At 41.3% G+C, this 19,970-nt stretch overlaps 1 protein-coding gene across 2 annotated transcripts; it reads right to left on the reverse strand.

Moving 5' to 3' along the window:
- Positions 1–661: 661 nt before the first annotated feature.
- Positions 662–16,754, reverse strand: GZF1 (GDNF inducible zinc finger protein 1). Of its 2 annotated transcripts, none has more exons than XM_089477704.1 (6): positions 16,665–16,754; positions 12,952–14,312; positions 10,074–10,168; positions 7,666–7,833; positions 5,949–6,106; positions 662–4,335 (listed from the first exon to the last, which is right to left on the reverse strand). In XM_089477704.1, exons 2-6 carry the CDS (start codon positions 14,292–14,294, stop codon positions 3,976–3,978), a joined length of 2,124 nt encoding a protein of 707 aa, XP_089333830.1. In that variant the 5' UTR covers positions 14,295–14,312; positions 16,665–16,754; the 3' UTR covers positions 662–3,975. The 2 variants fall into 2 exon arrangements, with proteins under 2 accessions (XP_089333830.1, XP_089333831.1); XM_089477705.1 differs by lacking the exon at positions 16,665–16,754 and adding an exon at positions 15,647–15,758.
- Positions 16,755–19,970: the final 3,216 nt, after the last annotated feature.

A 19,970-nucleotide genomic window follows, 5' to 3' on the forward strand; every position in this document is an offset into this window, starting at 1 on the left:
AGGTAATTTTATACATATATTTAATAACTTTGTTTCATTCACAAAGTTTGTGTACAATGAACTATCAGAAAGCAATGGTGTCACTGTCTCAGCTACCCATGTGGACAATTTTGGATTTGGGAGTTATTTCAGATTTTGGAATTCCAGATAAGGGAGACTCAACCTGTGCTGCCCAAACCAGACACTTATACTTCTTCCCTGATGTAAAAATGGGTAATGTAGGCATCTTTAAGTTGCTAACCTTGCTGGTTTGGAATGCAGCAAAAATTTGAATGTGGAAATTTGGAATCTGGGAATCTGAACTATAGAATAGGCATGCTTGCAGGCAAGTAAGAATCATGGCTGGATAAATCTGTTAAGAGCTACAAGACTGGGTACATTGTTTTGAGATTCCTCTCCCATCATTATTGAATATACTGATGTTTCAACATGGCCTCCTCAGACACAGAGAGATGTATAATATATGTACACATGGAACAGATCTGAAAACTGCAAAGGGGAAAGGGGGACACTTCCACTCTCTCTTGCATGCAGACTTAATTTCTGCTCTTTCTTATCTTCTAATGTGTGTGATATTCTGAAGTGAAAAGGTATCGACAAGGTAAGCAAGTCACTTACAACAAAGTTCATACTATTTCATTTTGTTTTAATAGGTCTTATCAATTCATACAAGTTAACCCACTTTCACATGTTGATACAGTATAAAATAAAAATCCCTACATAGAGGAACTAACATAAGGATTTAAATATTTACTACAAATTATTTGCAATTGGTCATTAAAGTTCAATAGTCAAAAAGGAGCATGTGGCTTACAAAATAAATATGTAAATATAACCTCTTGGTATAATCTCGAAAAAGATCCCTTTTAGTGGATTAAATAAATGAAAAATAGAAGATAATAAGCTCTTAGTAATGGGTTTATATAAAGAAATAAATTTGTTGGACTGATCTTTTATTGCTCTGCTTTTCAGCAGATAAAATATCAGCAGTTTTATCTTGAGCTGTGGTGTTGTTTTTTACAATTGACCTAGCTCTCTGCCTCATCCCTACAATCATTATTGATGCTATGCATGAAAGGGACAGAAGCTTTAGAACAGGACTGAGGGCCATGTGAGCTTCCCAAGATTGCTTGACTGCAACTCCCATCAGCCCATCACACCTGGATGGTCACATTGTCTCAATCCATTTTAGAGTAAGCTAAATCAGGCTAATTAATACTGTTTCCGAAACGTACAACAAATATCAAGGGCATGCTCTGCATGAATAATACAACTTTGAAGGGTAACTGATGAAAAACACCTGTGTCTCAAAAGAATGACTTGCTGTTAATATACTGGGATTGCTTTTGTAATTTCCCCCCAAAGTAACAGTCCTATTTGTCATTCTTTCTTGCTCCCTCCTGAAAGCTTTCACATGCTGTGACAGGACAAATAATAGATGCCAAGTCAGAGCAGGGGAAGAGGCTCACCTGTTAAGAGGCTCTGTTGTACTCAGTGTGAGAGCATAAAACAAAAAAGAGGGGGAGATAACCAATATCCCTTTGCTGCTCCCCCAAATCTGTTCCAGATAATCCTCTAACTTTCTGGCATATACATGAGGAGTGTGTTGAGGGCTGCAGAAGAAACTCATGGATGGACATCACTGGATAAAACTCAGCGAAAGCACCAGACACAGGGAAACCAACATTATAGCTCAGCTCCTTACTATGGCAAAAAACCAGAAGAGTTTTTTTCAAGCAGTATGCTTCTGCCATTTATAAAACTTTCCCTGTAACAATAATCTCAAAGGTAAACACACTGCGCTTCAACAGATTTTTCTACTGGACAAAAAAGAGTAGTTCAAATCAGATCCCATTAAGCTCTTGCAAGCCATACTTCCCTTTTTGAGTGGTGCCAGAACCCTTGTAGGTGTGGATGATATAATACATTAGGATTATTCCCAGCATTAAATAGCAAGTTCAAGACTTGTAGGAAATCAATGGAATGTCAAGACTGAAATAAGCTTTGGATATGGCACTTCTTTTTTTTCCTGAATTTAAAAATAAAAAGGCACAATATCAATAAATCTGAAGCAAAAGCAAAGTAACCCTTCATTTCCATATTCCCCTTGATGGAGGAAGCATCCTGTTTTAAAAGACTCCTATCTCCATTGATTTTGGCAGTTACAATAATGTTTCCTTTCCTAGTTATCAGCACTAAAGCTTCACTGAAGTAACTTTTCATACACATATTCTGTAAAACCTTTAGAAATCTAAGTTGGTGATCTAAGTCACTCTACTTTTCAAATGGCTGCTAACAATTATTTGAATGTCAGTCTGGTTGTTACTTGAATTCTACTATAGATTGTGTAGCCTTTGGTATAAACATTAGTAAATACCAAATAACAAGAATATTCAGCGGAAAAAATCAAGCTGTTGTCAAAACTTAAATACTATTTTATCAAGCTAAGGCAAAATTTTAATAAAGAAACCATTAGAGAGTAGAATGAGTCGATGGATGGGAAGAGAACTACAATTACAAACAGCAAGATGTCTCTGATTTAAACAACCATATTAAATATTTAGTAGCTGTCTGTTTTAGAAGCATAATGCCAGCAAAGAAAAGTAATAGAATGCATAATCCCATGGCAAATACCAATAAATAGAGCCCTGGGATCAGATGTTTGGGAAAAAGCTGATGCCCTTTGGAGAATGAAGGACACTTTAGAAGTGCAGTTATATGTGAATATGCTTTCTGTGCAAGGAATGTATGCTGATAAGGATACTCCTATGACAAAGGATGTAATACAGCTTGTGGCTATGGGGAATTTGTAATACAGGCTGATGAGATCCCTAAGAAGACAGTGAGTATGGGAGCAGAAAAAGGACAGGGAAGGAGGAACAGAGCAGAGGTAGTTTGCAGAATGCCAATGGTGGAGGAGGGGAGGCTCAGCCACAAGAGTAAAATTCCTAAACAGATTCTAAACAATATTCTGTAAAAAGTTATCTGAGATCGACTTCAAACTGCTTAGTACAATCAGTCTGACACACTGCAGACTGAAGGAGTGGAATACAGTTCCATAATTTTTACAAACCCAGAAAGGACATCCATTGTCATATGAGAAGATTTCATTAATGTAAGGAAATTTTCCTTTCCCCTCCTCTTTCAGAATCTCCACAACTCAAAATCTGCCCTAGATGCTCTCCTAATTGTCTATAGCAGATTTTGGCTGATAGTGGTGGGATGGGTGGGTAAGTGGGAGAATGTATTCCACTAATAGATATCTTTCTGTTGGCAGACAAGGACTCAACCTGTAGCTTTTCAAACATTTCAGAATAATTTTACTGTTTCTAGAGGAGCAGTACTAGTACATTACATGCTTAATAGTATTCCTTTTTCCGCATTTTACTTTTTAAAAATAAAAACAAAAAAGTCTACATTAATCCTTCACTAAGCATTTATCCTAGAGGAGAGGTGGACCCCAATGGTCCTTTAGATGTTTTAGACAACATCTCCACAAGCCTTTAGGGTTTTTGAAAGACGCAGGCCAAAACATTTGGAGAGCCAAAGGTATGTATTGTATGTATTGGCATACACTGTGGAATCAAAATTTGATTATGTGATAAAAGAAAAACAAAATTACACTCCTTTCAACAGGGACTGCTGAAAAACTATAGCCAAATAGATTTATTGTAACAAGGAAATGGAAACATATGGATTAAAACAGAAATGCAGCTTCCACTGACCATATAATCAGCAACCTGCTTGAAAGTGAGACAGGTAAGGAAATGAGTAGGTTCCTCTTTAGTGACAGGATGGCTGAATTTTTCAGTTAAGAGACAATTCCAGAAATACTGGTTTGGCGGAAATATAGGACACTGACAAGCACCCACCACGAGCCTTTGTTATTCTTTTGCAGTCCACTGGTGGTGCCAGCATATACAATATTAAACTGATTATCCTGGGCTGAATTTTTTTTCCCCTTAGATGTTGCTGCTATTCCATATTCACCAAAGTATGAAGAGGTGGCTGAAGTGAGTCTGTCTGGGTGTGCAACACTGTGAGATCATGCAAAGTTGCAGCAGTGGGGGTTTCTTGGGACACTGTTGTGCCTGCCAACTTGCAGTTGGTTATGGAAGGGGACCCATTTTCATGCAAAGCAGTCAGGTTTTCTTGGACAGCAGTCAGAGTCTGATAGTGCCCATTTTCAGAGAAAGACAGCAACTTCTCTGATATCTTGGAATGAGTCATACCATTTTCTTCATCAGGAAGCTCTCTCTTGGGATCCTCATCATTTTTCGAGGCTCCTTCAACAACTACAAGAAAAGACTTCCACGGTGTGTTTTTATCATGAATCTGGAAAACGCACACAGCAAACACGTATTAAATCCATCAGCGGCTGCTCATAACATTTTACAACACCTTCACTGCTCTGACCTTTGATGCTTTAAACTGCTATCAGAACAAGAAATTCAACCAACAAGGTGATACACAGAGATCTGAGCTGGGGAATTTTACTCAACCTTCTTAGCTATTCTGGGTATACTTCCCAACAAGATTAGCAGGGATATCTTTCAGTCGAGTCCTACCTGAGAACAAGGTAATCTTTTTTTTGTCTTGCTATAGAATGAGTATCCATGAAAATTATATTTTAGCTCCAACCTAAGCTCCTTTTGAAGACACACATGGAATGCTGCACAATTCCTATTCACCACTAATCAAAAGGGGGGTTGGGGGCTTTCTGGCTGCAAACATTTGGGTGAGTAGAAGCCTCTTACTATATGCCAGACTTTGAAAATCATTGAAAAAGCTCACACATTCACATTCATCTTTTTAACAAAAGTAATTTCTTGCTTGCAATTCATATTTTGATTTAAAAAAAAAATAACAACAAAAATGGGCAAATCTCCCACAAAATATAACACTTTCAGTTTACAAATGATACTCACCACACCAAGAATCTTAACAATGCTAACAGTTACGTTATTTGTTAAAATAATGTCTTAGTCCTCAAAAGTAGGATTGTTTCTCACATTACAATGACCAAAAATCCGTATGGGAGTTGTGTCTTCGTAAGTGGACTCACATGTGCAGGAATCAGAATTGCAAAAATGTTCAACATCTGTAGAGGGCTGCTGGTACGTAACTATGGCAAAGGAACTGAGGTGCATTACATCAGTCCCAATGCACACTGGGCACTGTTGTTAAAGTGCTGTTATACAACTTTCCAATTCACTAAGAGCCTCTGCTATGTAGATAAATGTATACAATTTTATGTTGAGTGAAAAGTCACAGTTATGGCAATTATTTCTAAGTTCTGTTCTATGCATCCTATTTCCATGGAGAGAATGCAAGAGAAGACAGACACTTGGATGGAAAAAGTATTTCAAATTAAATTATAAAATTTGTGTTGGGATGGACAACTGTTTTGTGGAGCTTATCCTTTATCAAAAAATATTTATTTTAATCCAAAATAGCACACAATGAACAGAAATCTCCGTTGCCATGTTATTCATGAAATCCCTGTTTTGGTGGCTATCTCCAATTATGTGCCTCCCAAACTCAACCACACAGAGCTTCTTAAACCAAGAAAACTATCTGGAACAGTTCACTAAAGAACATTCTTGCTTTTTCCATACACATTAAAAACCCAACCATCAAAAGGGTTAACTCTTCAGGTGGCAGTCATGGTATGCTGTACATTTCAGGCAATGGCCTGAATCCTAAGTTAGTCCAACTAGACCAAACCCACTGAATAAACAGGATTTACCTAGATTTTGACTCACTATTCAATAATTTATTTAGTAGGTCTACTCTAGCTGGGATTAACCAATAGGACTCAAGTGAGATTTCAACATCTGTATCCAGTAGAGGGCTGCTGTTACGTAACTATGGCAAAGGAATTGAGGTGCATTGCCTTTGTCCTTTGCAAGTATAGCTAGTTATAGTATAGTGAACAGTCTCCTTACTGAGGTATGCCGTCGAAGAGTAGATTTGTCAGTAAATGTCCGACCACAAGCGTTGCACATAAATGGTTTCTCCCCTGTGTGAATCCGATGATGGCGCTGCAGCGCATTGAGCTGTGTGAACTGCTTACCACACTGATCACAACAGTAAGGACGTTCACCTGTAACCCGAGAACATATAATACTATTTGATGACATTCAAATGAGCTGTTCTTGCAGACTTTCTGGATTACAGCTCTTTAGGATGAAACTACTCAAGGACATTTTCAAGATCTTCAGCTTTACACCTTAAGATCAGTTAGAGTAATATCAGTAATATCAAATTACAGCCGGTATATCAAATTGGTGTCACTGATTTCATTGAGGTTTGCCAACCTTAATACAGAGTTGATTTTGAAAAATATTCACCTCCCCCCCCGCCCCCCTTCAGAACTGATCTGAACCATTCGGGTAATCTACTATGTTATTCTAAGGGCTTTGCATTCTTCTCAATATTTATTCCACTACTTACATATCTGATACCACTTAAAGAAGTTAAACAAACAACTGACATTTATATTATGCATTTTGAGACCTGCCAACTGCCAAAAATTTTAACAATATGCTTTTAATTTTTTTTTAATTGTGAGCCTCTTTGAGTCTTAAACTGGGAAAAAGGCAGGACATAAATAACAACAACTCCATTAAGACCGTCAAAAAATTCCTGAGTAAGAGCATAATTTACTGTGTTCGAGGTTCAAGACCAACAACTGGACCATACAGATTTGAGCCACTGTGATGGTGTAGCTTGAGTGTTGGACCAGGGTTCAAATCTCCACCAAGCCATGGAAACCCACTGGGTGACCTTAGCCAAGTCACAATCTCTCAGTCCAAGAAGAAGGCAATGACAAACCTCCTCTAAATAAAACTTACCAAGAAAACCCTAGAATATGGTCATCATAAGCCAGAGGTGAAAGGAAAGCAGGTAACAGCAAAAACAAAATGTGAACTTGAACAAATATGAAATTAATATGGACCATTAAGACACTTTGGAAGACACTGCAGCTAGTCTATGCGGTTTCTGAGTATGAATGGAAGACAGAAGAGTGGGAGGCAGCTTTTTTCCAAAGTTAAAACCCAATCATGTTGAAAGCTTGGTGAGCTGGCAACTAGAGACACAGAAACAAGGAAATCATTAAAAATGCTAATCTGATTTTGTAAGGCTAGAGAAGATAAGTGAATGAGTCAGGCAGAAAGGGTGGAATGCAAGAGTAAAAACAGCAGCGTAATTGTGGAAAGAAAAGATAAGAGTAGAATGTGGTTTTCCAGATGCTGGGCTCTAACTCCAATCAGATGTAACTCCCACCAACATGGCCTGGTGAAGAAAAATCAGAATTTTAGTCTGACAACACCTGCCTCCTCATTACAGAGGCAAGATAATTTCCCAAGGTAACAAGAAAGAAGTCAGCTAGGTCTCTTGGCGATCAGGCAACTGACAAAAACTAAGAGTGCTGCTGGAAGAGTGACTTGTAAGGGCTTAATCTGATCTGTGGTCAAGCCTATAATCCTTTCTCTTGCCACACATTTCACAGTATCACCAACCACATGACCTAACAGAACTAGACATCTGATGAGATCTAACAATTTCAACATATCAGTAACAAACTCAAGCAAACTTTAGAAAAACTTCTTTTATCATTCTCATAAATTATTTTTTCCAAGCTTGGCTTCTGTTTCTTACCTGTATGAACTTTTAGGTGCTGATATAATGAATTCCTCTGTGCAAATGTTCGGAAGCAAACTTCACATTTAAATGGCTTGGACCCCGTGTGGATTCTATTATGGTGTTTCAAATACTCCTTAGAGGCAAAGCTCTTCCCACATGTTTCACACATGAATGGTCGTTCCCCTATAGCACATAGGAATGGGAGGACAAAGATTTTTAAAAAAGTGATTTCAGTCATGGATGGTAAAAACAAGCAGGTGTTACCACCAAGAAGATGGGCTTAAAAGATCAATATAATCAGCCTCATCCATATTTTCCTCTTGTAGCATTCATGATTTTATCCTTTTAGCTGCTGATCCCATCAACAGCTACGAAAAGAAGGAAGCAGGTTGCTGCAATTGTTACAAGAAATCCAAGGTCACAGTCTTCATTGGCAGTTGGTTAATTCGGAATATCACAGTGGTGCCTACCTATGGCAGTTTCACAAAGCTGGTACATCAGGCTACATCGCAGGCAGGCAAAGTGCAGCCCACAGGATGCATGAGATCCCCCCCAGCACAACAGTAGAAATTAAAACAACTACATGCACTAACAGTGCAAGTGCTTTACACAGGAATTCAAATAGGAAGCCTTTTACTGGCAGCAGAAACTTTGATTCTGCAGTCATTTCAAAGGATACCAGCCAGCTGCTCCTATTGGTACTCTTGCCAATACTACTGTCTGTGCTACACTACCATAGTATGTTTATTTAAAGGTAATAGTTTCCCAAACTAATTTTAAGTTTGAAATTATACTATAATGAGTTAAAAATCTCTATATGCAGGAAACCCCCATCTTTCCATGTTCCTTTATCTGACAACTTGCTCTTTTAACACGTGCCAATTAAGGAGAAATTTCTATTACCTTCCATGCATTTCTCCCTAAACTTAAACCATATCCCCTTAGGCATATAGCCCTTAAACACCCAACCAGAAAATGGCCCCAAATCCCACAGAGCTGCACATTGTGCATTCACATTGTGCCACCTAGGTACTAGCACAAGTGATCTATTCCAAATGCTTTGCCCATGAAACTAGAGTACTTTCACTCTTTAAGTCCTTTGGTACATATTTAAAGGAGCAGGAAAGAAGTTGCTTTTCTTACTTGCAAGAGTTATGTATGGCTTAATTATCCTTAACATGGAGGTCAGGTTGTGTAGCTCTTTAGATACTGATGGACTGCAACTCCCACAATCCTTCACCATCAGTCATGCTGGCTATGACTGATAGGAGTGGCAGTTCAGCAACATCTAGAAGGCTGCATGATTCTCAAGCTTGCTTTAAATAGAACCTTGTTTTGCAGACAGAATATAGTCTACAAGCCAGAGCTTTTGAAGGCACATTTGGCAAACTGAATGTAAGTTGCCGAACTAAGTAAGACAAAATTCTTCTAAACTAGCTGAAGATCAAACAAATCACACTGGATTCTTTTTTTTAACCAACAAAATACTGATATTAGGAAAAGCGTAAACTCATTATTTTCTACAATGGAAGAAACAAAGAGACGCTTCAAACTATACTTACTGTTGAACTTTACACTGGTTTCAGTCACAAGTGATATGTCAGGGAACTAGATAAACCCTGGCTTATTCCTTATGGGTTTCCCAATCACCTCTGCACACAGTAGGAATAGCTAACCACACAACAGAGCTGTTTCTCTCTGTTGTTTATCATCGTGTCTAAATTCAGGTAATATCTCTACTGGTTTACTCTGCACTCAATAAAGCAGAAAAGAAAAAAAATGCTCATGTCTGGAAGTCATGATAAACAACAACAATGTAAAGCTCTGTGTGTGATTTAACTGCTTCTACCTTGAGCAGGAACAATTAGGCAGCATGCACCATCACACTGCTCAAAACAGATAAGCTAAGATGGAGGAGCCCCTGATTCCCTGGTCAGGTATGACTCAAGGAAGGCCTGAACAGGGACATACACTTTTAAAAAAAATCACACTATGCATGTGCTAACCAGCTCATCCATCCCATCTTGTCTGTTTTACCACCCTTACATGTTGCATTTTTTATGACAGCTGATTTCTTCCTCCTCTCAAACTATCCAAAAATTGTCTGAAAATGAAACCAGAAGTGACACAATGTCATATCTAGTATTTGTTTGGCATGGTGGGGTGGCCCACAACAATCCAGAAATGGGCCACACTCCAGTGCAGTTTCCCACCCTTGAACTACAGGCTAAATTCTTCTCGTATATTTGTTCTTCTCTTTATCATACAAGTGTTAATCTATATACCACCCAGTAATGACCCTGGAACAACTCCCAACCACCACCACTGAGATCTGTACTTGTCACCTCCTAATGACTGATTTACAGCAAATGACATACTCACTGAAAAAGGTGGCATTTAAAAAAGCAGAGCAATGTTCATACCTGTGTGACATCTTTTATGATAAATAAGCATGTGATTCTGTGTGAATCTTGCTCCACAATCAGTGCAAACAAAAGGTTTCTCACCCGTGTGGATTCTGAAATGATAATGTAATATAAATCACAGTTAGTCCAGCTCTTACTCTTCTTCTTCACTATGTAATAACTAGCAAATTGCTCTCTGTCATACTAGCTTACTCCTAGGACTGTCAATCCAGCGATGGAATTTCCCCAACAGTCAAGAACCTGAATACAGCTAAAAAGATTTGAGCAGCATCCACTTGTGTAAGAAATTCCCAGTACAGCTGATCACATGTGGGCAGAAGTGTTCTTCTACATATACAAAGCCTCAGATGGATAGAAGGGTGACAAGATTGGGATGTATAATAAAGTTACATCCTAACAAGGAACATATTGCTAAACTGACAAAAATCAGATAGTCTAACAAAAGTTTCATTTTCTGCATCTCCAGTCTCTTATGCCAAAACAGCAACAACGATTTAAACTAGCTTACTATGATCTAAACAAATTTAACAAGAAAAACCAAAACATCTATTAAAATGTAACTGCATTAATGAGAATCAACATTAAGATGCCTTTAATTTCAGGTATCTGATTTTCACTGTTTTGTATAAAGCAGCCAGCAACATTAGACCAATGAGAACAGTAACATGGCTGCAGTGAATCACAACCCCCATCCTAATAGAAAAATTCCAGCATGGCTTTATGAATCACCAATGTGTTGGTTTTCAAAACAGGGCATGGGGGAGGTTTAGCTTTTGGAATCTAATTGTTAGTCCCAACTGCAGTAGATTGGCTGAATTAATGGAACTTACATATGTGTTGATGAACCAAGTCCCCCTGGATTTTTCCTGGATCTGCTCTAGTTGAGATTAAATTTTGGATTTAGACCAAAATTTGAATTTATTCCCTCAAATATTAAAATTAACCCCACATTGGGTTCTTTCCGACTGAACACTGCTTTCTAATGGCAGATACCTGCAGAAGGCAGAGCTCTTTAAAATGTAATTCCCTCTCTTAGGAGTCTAGAGACAGTCTTTCAACACATTTTCAGAATGGTTGTTACTATAAAGGCTAACCATCAAAGAAATGGATTGCCCCTTCAAAGGTGGACTTCACCTCAAACATCTGAACTAAGAAATGAATATAAGGCACCTGGGTGACCATAAACTCTTTTGTTTATCATGCTTCTGTACCTTCAGCTTGCTACAGCAAATCGAACGGTATTTTATCCCAAAAGAAAGATGATGACTCACAAGGAAGGACACGTTTTACACCTGCTTCACAAAACCCACAAGAGCCACTGAGTGAGAACACAGATTCTCTGAAAGAATGCTTTTACACTAACACCAATCCACTAAAAAAGGTAAAAGTAGTCACTTGACATGAATATCTAGTTGTAACTGACTATGGGGGGCGGTGCTCATTTCCATTTCTGAGCTGATGAGCCAGCGTTGTCTGAGGACTGCTCTGGTGGCCATGTGGCCAGCATGACTGCACCAAACGCTGCTACCTTCCCACTGAGAAGTAGTACCTATCTATCTACATGCAACTGAGAGGCCACTTCCCCACCACCACTCCCTTTGTGTCGTGTCTTTTTAGATTGTAAGCCTGAGGGCAGGGAACCGTCCAATTAAAAAGTTTGTATGTACAGCGCTGTGTAAATTTACAGCGCTTTATAAATAAAGGTTAATAATAATAAAATAATAACTGAATGCTTTCGAACTGCTAGGCTGGCAGAAGCTGGGACTAGTGACAGGAGCTCACCCCATCATGAAGCACCTGGGGCTCGAACTGCCAACCTACTGATCTTCTGATCATCAGAATTGGCATCTTAACCACTAAACCACTGCATCCCTCACACCATTCCACTACTCATCATATATGAAGGGCACAAACAGGTCCCAATAAAGTCTTCTACCTTGCTTGTTTCCAGCATTTAATGAGCAGCATGCCAATAAAAGGTTTCCATGACTTTCATGAAATCCCCATAGTTATCATTGCCACTGACCACTGACGCATTCTGTGACTATGAATTCCATGAAGCCATACTTCTCTATTTCCCTAATTCTCATTGGGGCGTGCCTGTGTGTTAACCTGTGCCATGACTATACCACTTCAAGGTTCTTCCAAAATATTAAAACAGGTGGACTTGGGATCATTCCCATGTTCCTATTAAAACAAAATCCCTTCTGTAGGGACTACAAGTCAGGGAGGACTTTTCTGACATGCTAATTTCCCAAATATAGGACTTTTTTGTTGCTGTTGTTTTGGTATAGGAGAGTACTTAGTCATATGCTGAAGCGATACAATCTATCTACAAGTGTTACTAATTCTTTTTTTCTACATAAAATGTGTGAGAGGCTCCACATCAAATCAGAAAATGGGGCTTAGGGATATAAATGCAATCTTCCATTAATTTTAGAGGGAATGTAAATTCAACATAATTCCCAAGGATCATTATTCTTCATTGTACATATTCTATCCAAAACAGATAATATAAGTCCTATTGTTACTTTATTGTTTGAAACCCTCTTTTGAATTTCATAACATTTCTAGAAGTTTAAAAAATCTGTTTGATAGAATCATGACTCCAGTCTTATCCAGTTTTTTCTGATAAAGACTCCAATTTACTCAAACTATTTTACAGCAACTTTAAAAATCTGAGGCTATTATTGTGGGAGGGGTCTGTAAAACAGCATCAGCCCTTCTCCAAAGAAGTCAAGAATACATACTACTGAAAATTTTATTAGACTCTCCAATCCTAGTTTACTCATTTGACCATTGGCAAATTGCCTTGGGAAACTTTACCTTTTGCCCAGAGATTTTAGCTAACAAGGCCAGTTAAGTCTGTTCATACCTCATGTGTGTTTTAAGTGCCGAAGGCTGAGAAAATTTAGCCTCACACTCTGTGCACCCATAAGGCTTGTCGCCTGTATGTGTCCTTTCATGAAGCCTCAAGGCCGTTTTGGAGCTCAAACCCTTTCCACATTGTAGGCAGTGATGACGCTCCCTACCACCCTCATGAACCTGCAGAATGTGCCTCTTGACGTCCTTCTTCCTCTTGAACTTCTTACCACAGAGCTCACATGGGAAGTGGCGCTCGCTGCTGTGGACGTGTCGTTGGTGGCTTTTGAGGTTGCACCGGTTGGCAAAAGTCTGGCCGCATGTTTCGCAACAGTAAATAATTTCAGCTGCAATTCCGTGGCTGTGCTTTATGTGTTTTAAAAAGCTCTTCTCGTATAGGAATTCTCTTTCACAGGTGCTGCATGTAAAATTGCCACCACGGTTCTTTTTGTCCTCCTCCAGTTTATTCACATTTCCCAGTTCGCTGGTGCCCTCACACTCTTTGTGTTCAGGCTTCATGCTGTTTGCTACTTGCTCTTTCTCCTTCTCCTCCTCCTTTCCACCTTCTTCACACATGTTGTGGTCTATGGAGAGCCTGCTCTCTTCAGCAACAGCGTCAGCATACTTCTGTTGCTCTCTCAGGCGCCTTGTATACTTTTTTTTGGGTATTTCCACAAATACTTTCCTTCCAGCCAGTCTTCCACTGGCCCTCCTGATTTTGGCACAGGGTATTTTCAGCGCTTCTTTTTTCTTGTCTAGCTTCTCCTTTAATTTAACAGTGGGAGCCTCAAGACGCTCCCCATCCCTGGGCCTTTCAAGTGAAGAATTTGAGAAATAGTTTACGTTGTCATTTTGTGTGTCACCAATTGCCTTAGGCAAACTGCTTGGCTGGGCACTATTGTCCTCTTCAGCTTCCTGAGATTCAGAAAAATTTTGTAACTCCAACAACACCGATTCAAGCATCTGCTTTTTTTGTTGAAAGCAGGTTTCTGACAAATCTAAGCACTTTAACTTTTCAGCTATATCCAGCATGCGCTGAACCCGATCTTCTTCTACTTCCACTCTGGCAGTATATACAAACTCAAGAAAAGATGCAAAGTCAGCTACTTGGACTTCATTCAATAATACATTTGTCCTTGGTCCATCCATGCCTTTCTCATTAAGAAACACCTCTTTAAAAAACTTGCTTGTCGCTGCCAACACAGCTTTGTGAGCGACAAACTCTGCCCTGACACCTTGGTATTCCACACTCACAGTCACATCACAAAGGTGTCCAAGGAGACGTAGCTGGTGCATTTCATTCAGGAGGTTTAGTGGTGAGGATTTAGATTCCAGAAGAACAGCATTACTTTCCATCTTCTTCCTTTCTAAAAACTGAACAATATCACCATATATTAGTTGTCTGTCAGGAAAATGACTGTTTCCCTTATCTATTTTAACAACGTTCCTCCCCAAGTCCCCAGACATGTACACAGAATAAGCCACCCTAGAACAGAATTCCCAGTGACAATGATGAAACAGAAACTTTAAAACCACCCATAAAAGTGTGATGCTGCATTAAATCTAACTCCATATTAAGGTCAAGAACAAAAAGACTGGAGAAGGCATAAAAATAAATTAAAAAGAGTAATGTGTAAGAGCTATAATTGATTTAAAAGCTATAGTAAAATGTCAAACGATATAGTCACAAGAGTGTATAAGAAGGGGGGGGATGTAAATGCCAAGCCTTCTTAGAAAGGGCAAGGCTCAATGCTGTGATGCTATGAAAAGGTTTTCTTTATGTGGTGGGCATCTAAAGAAAGGCTCCCCAAGACTCCACATGTGTGTGATGCAGCATTAAGAGACGAGTATCCAAGAACATATGAATATGTAAGAATATGGTGATCTAAAAAAAGGGCTGGCTTTCCATTTTGTCTTGGATATAGGAGAAAACATAGCCAGGATTTGGACTGCCTTCTTTCTGCTTCTCCAAAGTTCATAGCAGAACAAGAAACTATGCCCCGAGTATGACATGTGTAATGTTTCATTTCATATACCTAAGTTTCATACACCTCGGTAAAGAAGGGGAAATGTGAGAATAGAAATAAATCTAAACTCGCATGCTTTCATGCTATATCTACTTTGAGAGGTCTGGCTGGTTAGTTGAAACCAGAGCTCTCACTACTTTTGGAAGGCAGCTGCCTCTTTGGACAAAAGCTGTGCAGACGCCATGGATCCTTCCAAACCTCTTCCAGTCAGCAATACACAATGTTCCTTTCCCCGTGTTCTGACTTTTCCGGCTTTTCTGTTTTCACGCTTCCTCACTCAGTTAAGAATCCTACCTGTGATGGTTATATACTGTCTCCAACAGCAGAAACAATATGGCTATGTCTGGAAATGAGGGTGGTACCACTGTCATGCCTGCTTGTGCCCTTCTCAGAGCCAACTGGCCGGATCATTGTGGGAACTGAATGGTAGGTGGAATGATCCATCCTGATCCTGCCTGATTCATCATAACAGCTCATGTGTTATTTTCTTTGCTCACTACTCCACTGGTTATTCCATCCTCCCATTACCTTTGGATTTCTTCTCATGCAGCTCCTTATGGCTCTCTCTCCCTTCCTGCTCATGCTGACAATCCTATATGTCTATAATCCCCAACATGGAGATGTTCTCCAGCCCCAAAGGCATTAAGTTTACAAATTAAGGATGATGCTCATCCTTAATACCTGGTACGATGGATATCTGTGCAAACTCACGCAAAACAGCAATAGCACTTTAGATTTCTGAGCTCTCTGCCAGAGAAGGCAAAATATTGCACAAAGCTACATGTCCCTGAATTCTGCAGCATTGAGCCCATGACAGTTAAAGTGGTGTCAAACTAACATTACTCTGCAGTGTAGATGCAGTCTTAAAAAGCTGCTGGGTGCACATTCTAATCTCCTGGCCTCCCCCCCCCCTTGGCTGTTCTTCCGATGCTTGGTATGACTTAGTGGTTTGATAACTGGACTACGACTCTGGTGACCAGGGTTTGAACAGCCACTCAGCCATGGAAAAGCACTGGGTGACACTGGACAAGTCAAACAACTTGAAGGCACACAAAAACAGCAAATGGAGCAGGGAGAGGTCTGGTTGCCCCAGGAAGCAGAACACCATCCGGCCCCATGCTGGGCAAGCAGGAAAGCCTCTCTTCCCAGGGCTGTGGGGAGGAAGAGGAGGAAGAGGAAAAGGAGAGAAGGAAGAAGATGGAGAGGAAGAGGAGGAGAGAAGGAGGAAGAGGAGAAAGAAGGGAGAGGAAGAGAACAGAAAGAAGATGACAAAGAGGAAGAAGATGAGGGAAGGAAGAAGAGAGGAGAAGGAGGAAGAGGAAGAAAAGAGAAGGGGAAGAGGAAGAAGAGAAGAGGCAGAAGAGGAATAGAGGAGGAAGAGAGACGGGGAAGAGAAAGGAAGAAGAGAGGAGGAGGAGGAGGAGGAAGAAAAGGAAGAGAGAATGAGGAGTAAGAAGTGAAGAGAAGGAGGAAGAGGAAGGGAGAAGGAAGGGGGAAAGGGTCGGGAGTTCTGCAGAACGGCTGAGAGGAGGAGGAGGAGGAGGAGGGCGGGGTCCCTGTTGCTGGCCTTAGGACCGGGACACCTTCCTCCGGGGCGACCCTGCCTCCCCTCCCCGGCTGATTCCTCTCGATGCCTCCCTTCTTGGCAACCTCTCTCTCCTTTACTCTCCCTCCCCTTCCCTGCCTCCCTGGGACCCACCGGGAAGCCCTTCCTTCTCCTCCTGCCTCCAGGAAGGAGGACGACAACAGCATCGGGGCGGAAGGCCCGCCGCCTCGCTCAGAGACATCCGTCGACGGCCGCGCCGCCTCCTCCTCCTCCTCCTCCTCCCTGCGCTCCCCGACCAATGATGACGTCCGGCGCGCCACTGTGACGTCACAGGGCAAGCGACGGGGCCGCCCACGGTCACCATGGCGACGGGGATAAAACTCAGGCGGGCGGGCGCCTGAAACTAAGCACATAAACGACAAAATGGAGGCATCTTACTTACGTCTCCATCTTAGAACCATAGAATCAAAAAACCCTAGAGTTGGAAGAGACCCGAAGGACCATCAGTCCCATCCCTTTCTGCCATGCAGGAACTCTCCACTGAAGCATCCCCATTGACAGATGGCCATCCAGCCTCTGTTTAAAGGCCTCCAAGGAAGGAGGGAGTTTGTTCCACTGTCGGACAGCCCTGACTGTCAGGAAGTTCCTCCTAAAAGTTCCTCTTTTCCTGTAGCTTGCATCCATTGTTCCGGGTCCTGTTCTCTGGAGCAGCAGAAAACAAGCTTGCTCCCTCCTCAATATGACATCCTTTCAAATATTTAAACAGGGCTATCATATCACCTCTTAACCTTCTTTTCTCCAGGCTAAACATCCCCAGCTCCCTAAGTCGTTCCTCATAGGGCATGGTTTCCAGACCCTTCACCATTTTAGTCACCCTCCTTTGGACACATGGCTCCAGTTTCTCCATGTCCTTTCTGAATTGTGGCGCCCAGAACTGGACACAATATTCCAGGTGGGGCCTGACCAAAGCAGAATACAGTGGCACTATTACTTCTCTTGATCTAGACACTATACTTCTATTGATGCAGCCTAAAATAGCATTGGCCTTTTTAGCTGCCGCATCACACTGTTCACTCATGTTCAACTTGTGGTCTACTTGGACTCCTAGATCCCTTTCACACGTAGTTTCATTCAGCCAGGTGTCACCCATCCTATATCTGTGCATTTCATTGAACACTTGCAACAAGTACACTGTGCATTTGGGTTGGCCAATAAAGGCATCACTGTTTAGTGGGGTTTTGTTTGAACTTGCCCACTGGCCAACACAGCTGCCCCTGTATGAGATCTGTGTGCGTTGTGCGCCTTCAAGGCGTTTCTAACTTGTGGCAACCCTAAGGCAAACCTGCTGCCACAGGGTTTTCTTGGCGATTTTCTTCAGAAGACCATGGCTTTCCCTTGAGGCTCCTGATTGGTCACCCTCCCTCCTCCCTGCCTTTGACAAAAGCCTCTCACTTTCGCCCAGACCCGGCCTCTCATTGGCTGAGGCGGACGCCGGTCACGCGTCTCCGTCTCTTGATTGGCCGCCTTCCCTCTCTCCCGTCTCGCTGTCGCCTTGACAGCCCCGCTAAGCCCCTCCTCTCTCGCAAGGCCGCAGGGGCTTATGGGAAATGGAGTTTCCATTCTCACTGAAGACTATCCCGCCGCAGAGCTGGTGAACCACAATTCCCAGAAGCAGCCTCTCTGGCGCTGGTAACCAAGAGTCTGAGGAGGAGGAGGAGGAGGCACCTGTGTATTTTGTACCTCCTCCTCCTCCTCCATCCCTTCGTGGCCTTGCACCGACCCTGAAAAAACGTCGAGTGGCCTCCACAAACCCCTCACTTTTTATGAAAGCAGGGCAGAAATATATACAGTTCAGGCAAAGCCATTAGACCGACTCAAGTTGCATCCACACTGCAGGAGTAATCCAGTGTGACACCGCTTTTAACTGCCATGGCTCAGTGCTGTGGAATTCTGGGATGTGTAGTTCAGCTCCCTGACAGAGAAGGCTAAATGCCTCACAGAGATGCAAATCCGAGTGCCTTCAAGTTGCTCCTGATTCATGGGGTTTTCTTGGGGAGATTTGTTCAGAGGGGTTTTGCCATTGACTTCGTCCTCTGAGGAGGCTGAGAGAGTGTGGCTTCTGGCCCAAGGTTTCCCACCGGGTTTCCATGGCCATAGCTCCACAATTGAACCACTGCCTCACATTGGCAGTCCTCATCCCTATATATATATACAGTATATATATATATATATATATATATATATTCTATAATCCTATATATATGCTTCTATCTACCTATATATAATCCTCTCTCTCTCTATACACACACACAGTGTATATGCTGTATATGTGTGAATATACATATAGAGGCAAATCTCATTGTCCTGGAGCGCCCTCTGGTGGCGGAATGGCGGCGTTGCGGGAAGGAACGCGATTCGCGATTCGCCTTTTGCTCTGGAGATGGCATTTGCAATGTGCGATTTCCTTCCTCTCTGGCGCCCTCCTGTGGCTAAAAGCGCGCACTTCGGCCCCTTGACTAGGCTTTGGTGCAAACCCCATTATCCTTCCCTGTCCTGGAGCGCCCTCTGGTGGCGGAAAGGGAGCATTGCTGCTTGCCATCTGGCTCCAAGGGGCTCATGACAAAGGCTGAAACAGACCATTTTTGACATGATAATAAGCTGAGAGAGTGTGACTCGCCCAAGGTCACCCAGTAGGAGTCCATGGCCCAGCAGGGATTCGAACCCAGGTCTCCAGAGTCCTAGTAGTCCAATACTCCAAGCACTAGTACTACACCGTTTACACTCGGTTGAAACAGGATTATTGTGCTTAGAATTGTATTAGAAAGCATTAAGGTTTCAAGAGTGTTAGAAATGTATATGAAAACATGGTATGTGTTAGGGTTTCTTAGGTGGTAAGGATGACGTAAACTAGAAACCCGTATAGTAAAAGAAAAATATGAGAAATATAAGTAGAGATATAAATATTAAAATGTGTAATTATTAGAAGAATGTAATAATTGTATAAATGATTCCCCTGATGTCTAAACATGTTTGTGGTAGAATGCATTTGTTTATTGTTTTTAATTGCTGTTTTTTAATTAATAAAGCTTTTTTAAAAACCCACTACACTATGTTGACTCTCTCACATCACACAAATACACCCACACATATAGATATTTATATTTAAATGGTACAAATATATAAATATTTATAGAGGAGCAGCTCTGGTCACCTTGCCTTAAGGTCACCTTTGGTCAGAAACATCTTGAAGGCACACGATAACAACACACAAACACACATCACATATAAATATATATAAATACACACACACACACACACACACACACACACACACACACATATATATATTTGTTGTTATTGTGTGCCTTCAAGTTGTTTCACACTTAACAGGACCCTAAGGCAGGGCAACCAGAGAGGACCTTCTTCGCAGGACATGTCCTCCATTTCAAAACTTCTATC

The sequence above is a fragment of the Sceloporus occidentalis genome, unplaced genomic scaffold, assembly GCF_023333645.1.
Source record: "Sceloporus occidentalis isolate IW3139 unplaced genomic scaffold, rSceOcc1.0.p SCAF_12, whole genome shotgun sequence".
NCBI classification, from domain to species: domain Eukaryota; kingdom Metazoa; phylum Chordata; class Lepidosauria; order Squamata; family Phrynosomatidae; genus Sceloporus; species Sceloporus occidentalis.

Excerpts from the sequence above, each read along its gene's own strand:
- GZF1 (XM_089477704.1), bottom strand. The coding sequence starts at position 14,294 with ATGGAAAGTAATGCTGTTCTTCTGGAATCTAAATCCTCACCACTAAAC. Across the intron at positions 10,169-12,951 it reads GCACTTAAAACACACATGAG|AATCCACACGGGTGAGAAAC; the intron begins GTATGAACAGAC and ends TTATCATTTCAG. Across the intron at positions 7,834-10,073 it reads TCATAAAAGATGTCACACAG|GGGAACGACCATTCATGTGT; the intron begins GTATGAACATTG and ends TATGTGCTATAG.